General features: G+C 44.8%; 1 protein-coding gene across 1 annotated transcript; it reads right to left on the bottom strand.

Annotated features, from left to right (window-relative positions):
* Positions 1–3,284: 3,284 nt before the first annotated feature.
* LOC106807063 (terminal uridylyltransferase 4-like) lies at positions 3,285–13,154 on the bottom strand (the record flags this gene model as incomplete). The annotated part of the gene is given in 8 exon segments (XM_014809289.1): positions 3,285–3,350; positions 5,567–5,680; positions 6,253–6,449; positions 6,754–6,894; positions 9,836–10,013; positions 10,842–10,958; positions 11,875–11,978; positions 12,207–13,154. Coding segments are annotated over 8 exon segments (1,731 nt in total), but the record flags the coding sequence as incomplete, so codon positions are not given.
* Positions 13,155–14,171: the final 1,017 nt, after the last annotated feature.

Raw genomic sequence — 14,171 nt, 5'->3', positions numbered from 1 at the left:
CAGGACCGAAGATCAAGGTCAGCCAGGACGTCGAATCGGTCGGCAGGACGTCGACGAGGTCTTACGCAGGACGACGATCAAGGTCGGCAGGACGACAATCCGAAGTCGGCAGGACGGATCAGATCAAAGGTCGACAGGACGTCGTCTGGAAGGTCGGCAGGACGACGACAGGGTCGGCAAGACGTCGGATCAAAAGAGGTCACAGGACAACGATCACAGTCGCAGGATGTCGATCGAGGCTCGCAGGATGTCGAGCGAGTTTCAGCAGGAATGTCGATCGGGTTCAGAGGGAGATCAGGTCCGCGGCGCGAGATCAAGGTCGAAGGACGACGATCAAGAAGGTCGTCAGGTGACGATTTCAAGGTCGGAGCGGACGTCGATCAAGGTCGGGCCCGGGACGACGATAAGGTCGGCAGGACGTCGATCAGGTCGCTGCCAGGCGACGATCGGAAGGTCCGGCCAAGACGGCGATCAAGGTCGGCAGGGACGACGATCAAGGTCGCAAGACGCGACCCAGGGTCAGCAGACACGATCAAGTCGCAACAGAGTCGATCGGGGGTTGGCAGGATGTCGACGGAGGCGGCAGGATGTCGAGGAGTTTCAGCAGGGATGTCGATCGGAGTTCAGCAGAGAGGACAATCAAAGTCCGCCGGGGACGCAACGGCCCGCCGGCAAGCGCCAGAGACGACGATCGGAGGTCGACAGGGGCGACGATCAGTCGGCAGGACGACGAGCAGCCAAAAAGAGGTCGAGCGAGCGGAGACGGACCAGATCACACACACACGCCACGGGAAGGACGGAGGGCAGGACGATGATCAAAGTCGACCGGACGATCATACAGAAGATCGGGAAAAACAGGGACGGACGATCTCGAGAAAGGATCAACAGGATGACGATCAAGGTCGGCGGGACGACGTCAAACAGCATGATGGTGCGCCAGCGTATGGCTGTATCGCAGCAGGGAGAACCTTGCCATGTGTTGGTGGCATTGTGGACGTCCCTCCACCCTGTACGCATCCACGGAAGGACATTTTCTGTGTGGGCAAACGGACTGTCAGATTGCGCAGATGTGCAGCTATGAATACTGTCTGCTCAGAGGCTGATAGTGGCACTGTGGTAATGGATTCCCAGACAGAACAGCATGTACTAGCTACGCACACTGAGTGTACAGAGGAAGCAGAAGATAGTGAACCAACTACGCACACTGAGTGTATAAAGGAGGCAGAATTAGAGGTGCAAGGCCAAACTTACGGCACACTGAGTGTATAAAGGAGGCAGAACAAGGGTGAAACCAACTACGCACACTGAGTGTATAAAGGAGGCAGAACAAGGTGAACCAACTACGCACACTGAGTGCACAATGAGACAGAACAGGTTGTTCAGCTACGCACACTGAGTGTACAAAGGAGGCAGAGATAGTGAACCAACTACCCCACACTGAGTGTACAAAAGGAGGCAGGAGAGAGTGAACCCAACTACGCACACTGAGTGCACAAACGAGACAGAACAGGTTGTTCCAGCTACGCACACTGAGTGCACAGGTACAGAGGGCATTAAAGCTGTGCTGACGGACTCGAAGGTAGAAAAGGGTTCATCTGTTACGCACACCGACAGCTCGGGTGAAGATGCGATCGAGAGTCTCGCCGAGAAAGAGAACCTCTCATTCAGCGAACAACAGCTGCTGACGTCTGTGGCCGACGACGCGGAACGCGTGGCCGACGACGTGGAACGCGTGGCCGACGATGATCCGGCAGCGTCCGCGTGCTGGTGGGCGACGGTGATCTCCGGCGATACTCGTCGAATGTCAGCCGAACAACAGTGGCGACGACATCTGATGCTGATGCTGTGGCGGCAGCGGCAGAGGTCTGCGAAGAGACGCGGTCGATCTCTCAGCGACAACAAGCTGGTCGCGCACCGACGACTCTGATGCTTGATGCTGATGGCCGGGCGCGCGAGGAGTTGGCCGGAAGAGACGCGTCGATCGCTCACCCTTGTGTGTGCCTCCTCCCGCGTCCGCTCCCGCGTCGTCGTTCGGCCCCCCCCCTGGCGCCCGCGACGAGTGATCGTTTGGGTGGCGACGACATCTGATGCTGATGCTGATGTGGCCAGCGGAGAGTCTGCGGGAGAGAACCGCGGCGATCTCTCAGCCGAACAAAGCTGCGACGACATCTGGGGGGGGGGGGGGGGGGGGGGGGGGGCGGGGGGGGGGGGGGGGGGGGCGGGGGGGGGGGGGGGGGGGGGGGGGGGGGGGGGGGGGGGGGGGGGGGGGGGGGGGGGGGGGGGGGGGGGGGGGGGGGCGGGGCGGGGGGGGTGGCTGATGCTGATGCGGGAGAGCCTGCGGAAGGACGCGATCGATCTCTCAGCGAACAACAGCTGCGACGACATCTGAATGCTGATGCTGATGTGGCAGCTGGAGAGCCTGCGGAAGAGACGCGTCGATCCCTCAGCGCGAGTTAGAGAGCGGAAGGGAAATATGATCAAGGTCAAGGTAAAGGTCAAATAAAGGTCGCAGTGACCTGATTTTGGTACGCTGCTCACCTTCTCCCCAAGATGTGTAAGTATACCAAGTTTGGTAGCGCTAGGTCAATTAGGGGCCCGAGTTAGAGAGCAGAAGGGAAATATAATCAAGGTCAAATAAAGGTCGCAGTGACCTGGTTTTGGCACGCTGCTCACCTTCTCCCCAAGAAGTGTAAGTATATCAAGTTTGGTAGCGCTAGGTCAATTAGGGGCCGAGTTAGAGAGCAGAAGGGAAATATGATTAAGGTCAAGGTAAAGGTCAAATAAAGGTCGCAGTGACCTGGTTTTGGTACGCTGCTTACCTTCTCCCCAAGATGTGTATGTGTACCAAGATTGGTAGCGCTAGGTCAATTAGGGGCCGAGTTAGAGAGCAGAAGGGAAATATGATCAAGGTCAAGGTAAAGGTCAAATAAAGGTCGCAGTGACCTGGTTTTGATACGCTGCTCACCTTCTCCCCAAGAAGTGTAAGTATATCAAGTTTGGTAGCGCTAGGTCAATTAGGGGGCCGAGTTAGAGAGCGGAAGGGAAATATGATGAAGGTCAAGGTAAAGGTCAAATAAAGGTCGCAGTTACCTGGTTTTGGTACGCTGCTCACCTTCTCCCCAAGATGTGTAAGTATACCAAGTTTGGTAGCACTAGGTCAATTAGGGGTCGAGTTATAGAGCGGAAGAGAAATTGTCTGCGGCGGCGGCTGGTGAGACATGAAACCATAGTATCCCCGCCGACTTCGTCGCGGGGGATACAATAAATGCATCACCTATACGCACCACTATTGCAGGATCGCTCAGGAAATCTGGGTAATTTTCTTCATTATCAGTCTTTTCATATGGCATCTAAAAATCACAAGATAGCATTGTTACAGTACACCAATCACTTACTGCAAACCTGATATAGAATGTTACCAAGCCCACCGTACCTCTATTGGACCTTATAGTCAGAGCCTACCTAATTATCTTTCTCATATCTATCTTATATCCACCATATCTATATTATAGACATTAATAATTGTTCTGGTAATGAATCTGGTTTATTATCTTTTGCTACCCTAGTTAGGTGTACAAGGCGGATCAAGGATACAGTAAAAACCCGCGTATAAGAACATAGATTTTAAGAACATGTTAGGCTAAAATTTCCCATTTAGACCCCTTTACATAAGAACCTGTTTTAGGCTAAGATTTTAAAGTAGGTTCTTAATTTTCCATGCAGATGAAGACTTAAAAAGAAACACAGGTAAAATAAAAAAGACGAGCTCAACCATATCGATGCAATAACAATGCCAATGCCAATGCCAATGCCAATGCTCAACAATAACAATGCCAGCACCCTGGCATTGTTATTGAGACACAGTACTGCATTATTTACATATTCCGCACACAGTGGAAACATGCGAAGCACGTAATATTACGTGCTACGCAGCCAAGTGGTTAATGAGTCGCCCGACCTACCAGCCCATTCAGATCTATCTATATTCTAACTTTGGAGTCCGTATCATCAACCAGTAGTTTCTACATAGCATACAATAAAACATTTGTGTGTGTGTGTGTGTGCGTGTGTCTGTATTTCACTGTGTACTTGCCAAACAAATGGTTAATGTGTTACGTGTAAGCATGATTGTACATGTATTTGTATTGACATCTCAACCATAAAAAAACAAACATGTGCAACAACTAAACTCTCCATATAACACCTTACACATAACAACTACTGTACTGGTAACACATGCATCACAGATACTAAGCCCGCGCGTAGCGCGGGTTTCAGCTAGTACATATTAAAAGTAGAAACAATTAAGAACCTATTTAAGAACCTTTTGAGCCTAATTTTTCAGTAAGCACCATTTATATAAGAACATGTTGAGGCTAACTTGGAAAAATCTATGTTCTTATACGCGGGTTTTTACTGTAGTTAGGCGCGCGCAGTAATTTGAGCAAATGTGGGGGTACGCCCCTTAAAGTGATTACGTCCTCGTAAATAGTAAAAAATAAAAAATATATTTCCACTTGTTCACAAAATATAAGTAATTCTGTTCACTTTTTATGGTTAAATTGCTGCATTATACTTCCTATTTTACTATATTGTTCGATGTGAACATACACTCGTGGCTCATACATAGCCCATGGCAAGCAATTAATGTCAGGAACATAATATCAAATCGTCCAGTTTTTTTTGGATTTTTAACTAGTTGAGAAACATACTTATCAGGTAAGAATTTGACGATACATTAGGTCCCGTTAGTCAGGGTTCGACACTAACCCACGTCCGACCGACCTAGTCGGGTAAATGCTTGGTCCGGTCGCATACAACCAGAGGGCCAGTAGCCCGACTAGTCGTGTTATAATTGGTCCTATATATTGCACTGAAAGGTCACCTCTGGCTAGACTGGTTCGCGGCCGCACTGTTTGGTGCATAGCGTGTACATTGTCTAGCAGAGCGTGAGGCCGGATACCAGTCTACCCTTCGGGAAAAACAATAACATGGCTTGCTGCCAGCCGCAGTAGACGATCGATAAACCGTGTGCTCGTGTATGCCCGTGGAAGAATACGAATGCTGCACGTGAACGGTGAACTCGGCCCACACGCGATTTAAAGCGCGGGAAACAGCATCTATGAATTCATACAATGACACACTCTTATCTAAATAAAGTTTTCCATAACAATGGTCAGGGTCTGGGCTGTTGAAAGTTAGGTCAGGGCTAGTGGTTTTCCTCAGTTACTAGCCCGATGTTGAACCCTGCGTTAGTTCTTACTTTTAATGTTTCTCACCATACATGTAAATGTACATGTATAAATAAATAAACAAATATATATATATACACACATACGTATATATACACATGTATATGTACATATATATATAGATATACATACATATATACAAATACATAAATACACATTTATATATTTGTGTATGATATATGCTGTCGCTATAAGCCCTTAATGTAAAGTGGCGCCATCTATCGGAGAAAATATTCGGTTTTTAATAGGGGGGTACTAATCCTCCCTTATGCCTTCAATGCATCTAGGTGCGTGCTAGTGCAACTCATGCTTACCTCGTGTAGGACTGGTAGGACGGGTGGCTGTAACTGCTGCAGGAAGTAGACAGTCATGATGCTGTAGGCATGAGGTGGCAATGTGCCTAAGTCCTGCTTGTCAACTCCACACACCTGCCACGAGAACGCTCACATGTGCAACAGTCACCACCACATAGTACCAGAACGTCACTTATGCTAGCCGAGCAAGTAAAGCGTAACATGAACTGCTATGTACCAGGTACCTACACATCTCACTTATGGTAACCCAGCAAGCGAAACTTTCCTCATGGCTCCTGACAGAGCCTTGGCAACTGTGTTACTTTGGTTTCTGTGACAAGACTCATCGAGCAAACGAGATAACTCGCTTATGACATGAGGTTGGTAACATTACGCCACTGTGAACGTGAATCACAGAAACGTCACATGAAGCACCTGCACACTACTAAGAGCATAAATTTTACGCACACAACTTTACACGAAACACCTGTACATTACTAAAAGCGTAGCACTGTCGTTCTCTGCAGTACATTTCAGTGCTACAAACACACAGCACTTCTGGACTGCTGGAAAGTACAGTGCATATAGTGTGTGCTTTTAGTGGGTGTACAGGTATTTTGTGTAAAGTTCATTGTGTAAAATGTATGCTTTTAGTAGTGTAAATAGTATAGTAATGTCGGGTGTTCAGGCACAGAGCTGTCACCTACCCTGGCCCAGTTTTGGAACAGCACACCGAGCTGCTTGCAGCGTGGATCGATTCTACTGTACACCTCCAGCAGCTGAGACGTGAGAGCTGCAGCCTCACAGGTGGCGCTGACGCTGCCACTGAGCCCGAGCTCGGCGTCAACGAAGAGAACGCGCGGAACTCTGCTGCTAAAATGACTGCGAACGTCGCGGAACACATCTGCAACAATCATAAATTAACATATAGAGCACATCTGCAACAATGACAAATGAACATAGAACACATCTGCAACAATGAAAAATGAACACATAGAACACACATGCAACAATGATGAATGAATACATAAAACACATCTGCAAGACTGCAACAATGACAAATGAACATAGAACACATCTGCAACAATGACAAATGAATATACAGAGAAAAACCGACAACTTATAAGCGGCAATATTAATTTGCATTATTTATGCACAAAGATTTTTGTGTAAGCCTAAACAGATGCAGTTGGCCACACATTTCTCACCGGACTTCTGTAGAACATCCAGTGCCTTAATAAGGCAGGTAGGAGCTTCCTTCTCATCAGGCACTCTTATGTTGATATTGACGTCACACGTCTCAAGTCCGAATCCACTCGCAGCAGTCCCATAAAGATTGCATTGCAGTCCTGCAAATCATTGTTAAACATGCGTTCCTAATTCATTTCTGCAATATCGGATGAAGATACTTAATATGACCAAAATCTTTGCACTGCCAATCTGCATACATAAATATCTGAGCATATGTACCGCTCTGTGTGGTGAGCCCCAGGTTAACGATTTCTTGGCAAAACGTTTAAGGATACTCACCACGTTGCGCAAGGGTATTGCTCTAGTGAAGATTAACGTTTATTGGCGAAATGAATCAATACAATCACTTGTTTATTTAATAAGGATGATATATCTCTACCGCTGCAAGCAAAAAATTTATGAAATTTCGCAGCACGACCCTAATTCATGTTACCACACAAATTTGAATTTTATGCTAAAAATGAATTTGATATTTCCTCACTAGCCAAGAACGAGTGAGGATATCACAATTTTTTGCCCACATGTTTAAGCGCACAATATGGACCTAAAAATGGCCGCATCAGGAATTGCTTAATTTACATATTACTGAGTAAAACTCGAAAAACTGCCTTAAAAATCAATTAGTGTGTACAAAATAGAATCATGTAGCGCGAACTAAAGAGACCATAACTAATAAAGTAAGGCACTTCAGAACAATCCCTGAGAGAGCCCTTTTACCACATCACAGAAGTGGTAACCATTAAAACGAGTGTATAAAATACATTAATCCGAGTGAATCACGAGAAAAATAATCCAGTAGTTTATACAGCTCGGAAACTACTACCAGGAAATCATAACGGAGAATACAGCGTTTTACTATTTTCACATGAGTGACCCGCCTGTGCAATAATCGGTCGAACGAGATGAAATATCTAAGCTGTAGGTACTACTGCGCCACCATATCCATCGACGACATGCCCACCAACTAAATTGCTAAAATGCCATGCCACCATGAAAATTCTGAAAATTACGAGGTTACCGCATGCGGCAAAGAACGCGCGAACTCCAGCCATCTCCTGACGCTCACAAAGCCTACATATCAACAACACGCGCCGTGTATCCGGCCGCCACTACAGTAAAGGTGTGTTCCGCAGTTGCGAGGTGTTCAGAACTATTTTGGGCGTGCGATAATTGATAGGATCACTAGACAGATGCTACACGAAGTACATGAATACATGTAATACAGCTAGCAGGGTTACACTGAAAGACTCTGGCCTTATTTATTTCACTAGAATATCCGTGGTTGTATCCTGCTCTGACTCATAATAGTTCAAGCCGCTGCTTACCTACATGTACGGGGGGCAAGCAAAAACGCTCTGAAGGGTTCACATTGTACCGTTATATGGAAAGAAATGAGCATGTACACACGGTGGGACATAGTGTGTGAGCCATTCGATAAACGTTTAATCTTCACTAGAGCAATACCCTTGCACAACGTGGTGAGTATCCTTAACACAGGCTTTGTTTTTTCCTCATTTTCTTTGTTTTATATTGCTAATACAGAGAATGCCTTTTAGGCCAAACAAAAAAATACCTTTGGTTCGGGTCACATGGATTGTGAAAATTAGGGTCGGTAGGTAGGCATAACATTTTTTTTTGTTTATAAATTTTTTTCCTGCAAAAACATGGGTAGGCAGGAATATAAATTTTTTTTTTCACAAGTTAAATATAGGGTATACAGCTTGAAATGCAGGAGCCACGAGATGCAAATGACTTGCAGTTGCATGTACCATTGCTGCAAGTCATGACATTGTTTTCAAAATGTGAACACCAGTCGTGTACTGGTGTCGTGTACTGGTATTCGTGTCGTGTACTGGATAGTAGTGTTAGGAATCGCTCCAAAAACGGAGCTTGATTAATCGTCCCTTTGAACAAGCGAGTAACCGAAGTGTAAACGGCTCTGCGGCCGCGTATAGCACGATAGCATGCGTATACTATATAGTACGCGATCGATCGCGTACATCAAAGCCGGCCGCTGCGCCATACGACCTTCAGGCTCTGTTTATGAAGTAGCCGGCCGGCCCGGCCCAGGCCTCTATACGACTGTTTCACGTTGTAGGATTCTAGGAAACGTAGGTAGGAACTGTTTCACTTCGCGCCAACGAAGTTCTGTTTATAAATATTTTGGAACTCTCCTTAGGTAAATAAAATGACAAGAGTCGGATATTTGAATATGTATGATCGGCAGGCGGTATCTTTGAATTTTATTTTTTCTTGAAACCCTCTAAAAGTGACCGCAGTCGCACATTTTATCACTCCGAAATGTGAAGTCGGGCGGGTGACCCGAACCAAAGGTAATTTTTAGGTCGGCCTTAGTGCCTTTTTGCCGACTGTACGATATTCAACTGCGGCGCAGTACATACAACCAGAAGTAGATAATAGGGAAGGAGTGTGACTTCAATCAACAAGGGAAATTCGTCATTTACTAGCCTTAGAATACCTATGATTTACTACGCGTAAATCAACCAACTTGAGCTCAAATCGTACACAGACTCCATAACCCGCCTAACTTGAAACAATAGGCAGCTACTAACAACTCTTGCGCACTCTTGTGTCCTCGGCGATGCGGTGTGGCTCGCTGGGAGATTTTACATCGACGCAACACTCGGCGAGCTAATCTTTGACCTATTTACAGCTGGTATGCCCCCCACGCACGCACGCCCACCGCAATCAGCAGCAGCTCCAGCTCCAATCTCCCAGCGAGCCACACCGCATCGCCGAGGGCGCAAGAGTCATTAGTAGCTGCCTATTGTTTCAAGTTATCAGGTTATGGAGTCGATTTGCAGCCAACAGAATGGAGAATCGTGTCGTACGTTTTAGTCTGTATCTCCGGATTGCGGGTGTATACGAGGAAATGATTTCGCACGATGCTAGGCGAATATACTGTGTACGATTTTACGCGTAGTAAATCGTAGGTATTCTAATGCTAGTAAATTACGAATTTCCCATGTTTATTGAAGTCACACTCCTTCGCTATTATCTACTTCTGATACAACCAACCTGACATCTCTGCGTGTACGACACTGCGGACGTGGGCGAGTACAGCCTGTGTTCGTGCCCACCCCGCGGTGCGCAGAGCTTTCTCCGCAGCAGTGCGAAGCAGCACTGTATCCAGCGAGGAAAGATGTATGTCGCACGCCGCTGGCAAGTGCTTGAGGAAGTACTCGTCGTGCTTCCACTGAAACATCCGATCGTGTCATACTGTATACGCTGTATATATTGCGGTGACCAGTTTCATTTTTGCTAATTTCGCGAACGCGTCCCCAACCGCGAAAATAACAACATGCGAATAATTCATACCGAATAATACCGAATAATTCATAATTCACCGACTGCGAAATTAACCACTCGCGAAATTGTCCGTCAAGTCTGAATTCGCGAAAATATCTGTACGCGAAAAATATGGCGTATACAGTAGTCTGCATCGTCGTATCTCATTTAAAGTGATTACGTCACCGTAAATAGTAAAAGTCAAAAAATGATGTCCACCTTCAATGTCGTGATCAATATATCAAATCGGGCAATTTTTTTGAATTTGTAACTAGTTGAAAAACGATCTCATCATGTAAGAATTTGAGGCATTTAGTGCCATTAGTACTTGCTTTTCATGTAAAAAAATTCAACAAATTTTTATACAAACATACACAATAGAAGATTTGTGACGTAGTCAATTTAACAGACAAGATATGCTCCCTAGGCTTGTCCGCTTATATAACTGCCGGTTACACCAGGTCATCATAACATTTACAGTTAATGGAGAGGCTGATCTTTGAGTTTACGGTTTACACAGCTATAGCATGAACACGGAATTTTTATTTATTGTACCTAAAAGCCATACTTCACACTGCTAGTACTTAGTAGTTCTTAGAAAGTTATACAAACACAATGTCCATTAAAGAGACTATGTAACATTGCACTGCTTTTAAAAGTTTTAATGTTCTGGATGATAGACTTAGTACAAACAAGAACTATCTCCCAGCAAGAACAAACTGACACGTTTGCTTACCTTGCTATGACGTTGGTGTCTTGCCTCCTTGATGTGTTTCATGGAGATTTGTACAGAATCACAATGATACTCACAGAGACGACAATAGTATCGGGCTCTAGGAAACCTCATCGACTTCTACAGAAAAGATGGTAAAAGATAGAATCAGAAGAGTAGGAAATGGATGCATGTAAGACTGAAAATCAACACACTTTTCATGGTAGCACATATAAATTATAGTTAGTAGCACAGCTAATATCGATATGTGCAAAACACTACTTAAACTGAAGTTATTTAGTTATATTATAATTAGTGTTGTCAATCGGTTGTAATTTCGTAATCGATCATCGGTTGGACCCAAGTAAGAGGGGTGTTGAATGCCTGCGTGTGCGTAACGTCGTGTGCATGTACGTGTGTGCATGTATGTGCTTGTTTAGCCCTGTTTACTGTTTGTTTTGCACTGTTTACTACTATGTGTATAATACATTTATGTTAATAAAGGATAACTTGTATAGTAGCGATGATATCTCTGATTCTCATCACTTTTCCAAATTTTCTTGTTCAAGTTTTACATTAATTTCAATTTTTTTTTTTTTTTTTTATGAAATAGATTATGGATTTTGATAACCAAGCACTTGGTTCGAGCCATTGTTCAACCGATGATCGAGTATAATCGATGATCGTGACATCACTAATTATAATGGTTTTTACTTTAACAACCTTTATAATATTGACTCGACAAGTGCTGGCTATTAAAATGAAGTTTGGTTCTGAATTTCTCTGGAAATTTACAAAGAAATTATTCTAGAAAATTGTTGTTATGCCCCAATATTTTATGCAGTGTTATAGTTGGTGTTTTCCAGTGCATTACCAACACTTAAATTTAACCCTTATTATGTAAAGATATAGATTTTTAATAATTAACCTCAGTCTGTTGAAATGCTTACATAGTAATTTACAAGATGACGTATATGCATGCATGCAAGAAATTTGGTGCAAAGCTGCAGTGGTGCACATAAATATGGCACACTACATATAGAAATGATTACTATACCTTCTTCAGTGGAAAAAGGCCTTCTTTTTCAAGTTTCTCTAGCACTTCTGCAGATGGTTTTGTCTCATCTAGCACCTCAGCTGGGTCCAAGGTTATCACTGGCCCTTAAAATCCATAGTACAAAGTTTGAATATCAAACTAGATAGGGTTTACAAACACTAATTTGGCTATCATTTGATTTATTAAAAAAACAAACAATCAGTGTACTGCAATATGCACAGCAATGTTTGCAACCAGAAGAAAGAAACATTGCTGTAGCGGCAATTTTCTATTCATACCGTAATTAATTTACGTGCAATTAAATTATGAATGCAATAAGTATTTACGCTTACCTTTACAAGAAGCAACGTTCTGCTGCAACATTTGTATCGATGCTACTAACGGCTGACGTTGCTGCTGCGACGTCATTTGCTTATCCATGTGAAGAGCCTTTGCAGATTTATTGGCTTTTTTAGCGACCACATTCTGATCAGCGGGTTTGTGTCGCTGCTGTGACATCGGTTCAATCTCACTGTCAGAATCCTTTGCTACCATTACCAACCTATCAGCCTTTCTAGCTTTCACTGCTTCACGATCCGGTGGCAGTGTTGGTGCCTGAATAGGTGACTGTGGCAGCCTCTGACTGCTTCTATTGACCGCTGCATCTTCGACGGCAACACGGGAAGTAGTTCCCGCACCTGCATCTGCCGGTTTGTTTGCTGCGCACGTGCTGCTGGGCGGGGCAGTGAGTCGACTGCTGACCGTCTGTTTCTTCTTGGCTCGCCTAACACCAGATGGCAGCATCTGCTGCTCTTCTCGTTTGTGAGGCGGTGTGTACAGGTACGTGGCATTATTGTCGAGAGGCTTTTTTCTTCGCCCGATGCCGGAAGTCTTTAGATCAAGCTCACCGCTGTCCTTTAACTTGGCACTGACATCACGTTTATTGTCATGTCCATCTCTTGTTCGTGATGGACCTTCACTGGTTTTTGTTTGCTTTACGTCACTCTTGGAATGGCTTACCTCAGGTTGCTGCGCACCTCCGATTATGCCACTAGCGCGTTCAGTTTTATTTTTCCTCTTTTTGCGCTTAGTACGTTGTTTCGATGTTGAGTCCTGTTTCTGATCGATCACGATTTCACATGGTGCTTCTTCACCTTGATCGTCCATCCTTGGATTTGCTGTCCTAGAACAGCATTTGCCGCTACTGCTTATTTAAGATGTCCAAATATCTGCAACAACGGAAATTATTCATCAGCGGGACTTGACGATGAACAGTTGAACAATTCCATGACTGTGTTCTAGTGTTCTTCCTCCTTCTGCTTCCCCTCCTCTACCTCAACTTTCATATTTACATTTTCCTTTTCGTTGTCAATCTCATCTCCAATTTCTTTCCACTGGGTTCTGAGTACTAGAGAAGACAAACATCTATAACATTAAGGTTAAAAGGTCTCACGAAAGTTCTCTGCTATTTGGTGGAAAATGTGTTGATAGCCTGTGGCTAAAAGATGCAATGGTAGAACTATGGTTTAGAGGATTGAAGGAACCATGCTGGGAGATAATTTTCAAAACGAATGAAAAAGCAATTATTAACGTAAAAACATCAGAAACAGAAAATTTCATAACAAAAGAAATAGTTAGACAAGGAACAATATTAGGACCAGTGCTATGCTGTATGACTCTGGACCACTTAAATGACCTCAACAAAGCAGTATACAGTCCAACCTCCTTTATCCGGCCTTGTCGGGACCGGCACCCATCTGCCATCTGGATACATATGGGATTTGGCCGGATATGAGTTATGCTCAAACACAGCATTTCTATGCAGTTCAGTAGGGGTTAAAGCCGCACAATGCGCATCCAACGGTACGCTAATTTCTCAGTACTAGACAGCAAAATACTCGGTCAATGCCATAATCATACCACACCGATTATGGCAAAATAAACCTCTAGTTCCTCCATTTCACTGCGCGTGCGTTGTCTTAAAAAAAGCGTAATTAATCTGAAAAGTTACAATTATCTGCCGATGGTTGTTTGAACAGTGGTTCCAGCCAATTCCAAGCGCTCACAAACCGTGCAGAGCGGTGCCGCGTACAAGCGGTACGCGCGGCAGCAAAGATAAAAACATGTGACGTCACGTCACTCGACTTCGAGTATGTTGTGTAAACAATTTAAGCGTTGCGCCTGATTACCAACCCTGATTTCGCACCTACTTTCTTGTTGGGAAACGCGGCAGTCAAAATGAGGAACTAGAGTTTATTTTGCCATTACAGAGTAAGTGATGATTATGCCAATGACACGAAGTATAGTTGGCTAGTCTT

Source organism: Priapulus caudatus, unplaced genomic scaffold, assembly GCF_000485595.1.
Source record: "Priapulus caudatus unplaced genomic scaffold, Priapulus_caudatus-5.0.1 Scaffold193, whole genome shotgun sequence".
NCBI lineage: Eukaryota > Metazoa > Priapulida > Priapulimorpha > Priapulimorphida > Priapulidae > Priapulus > Priapulus caudatus.
This window is presented reverse-complemented; position numbering and strand designations above follow the sequence as displayed.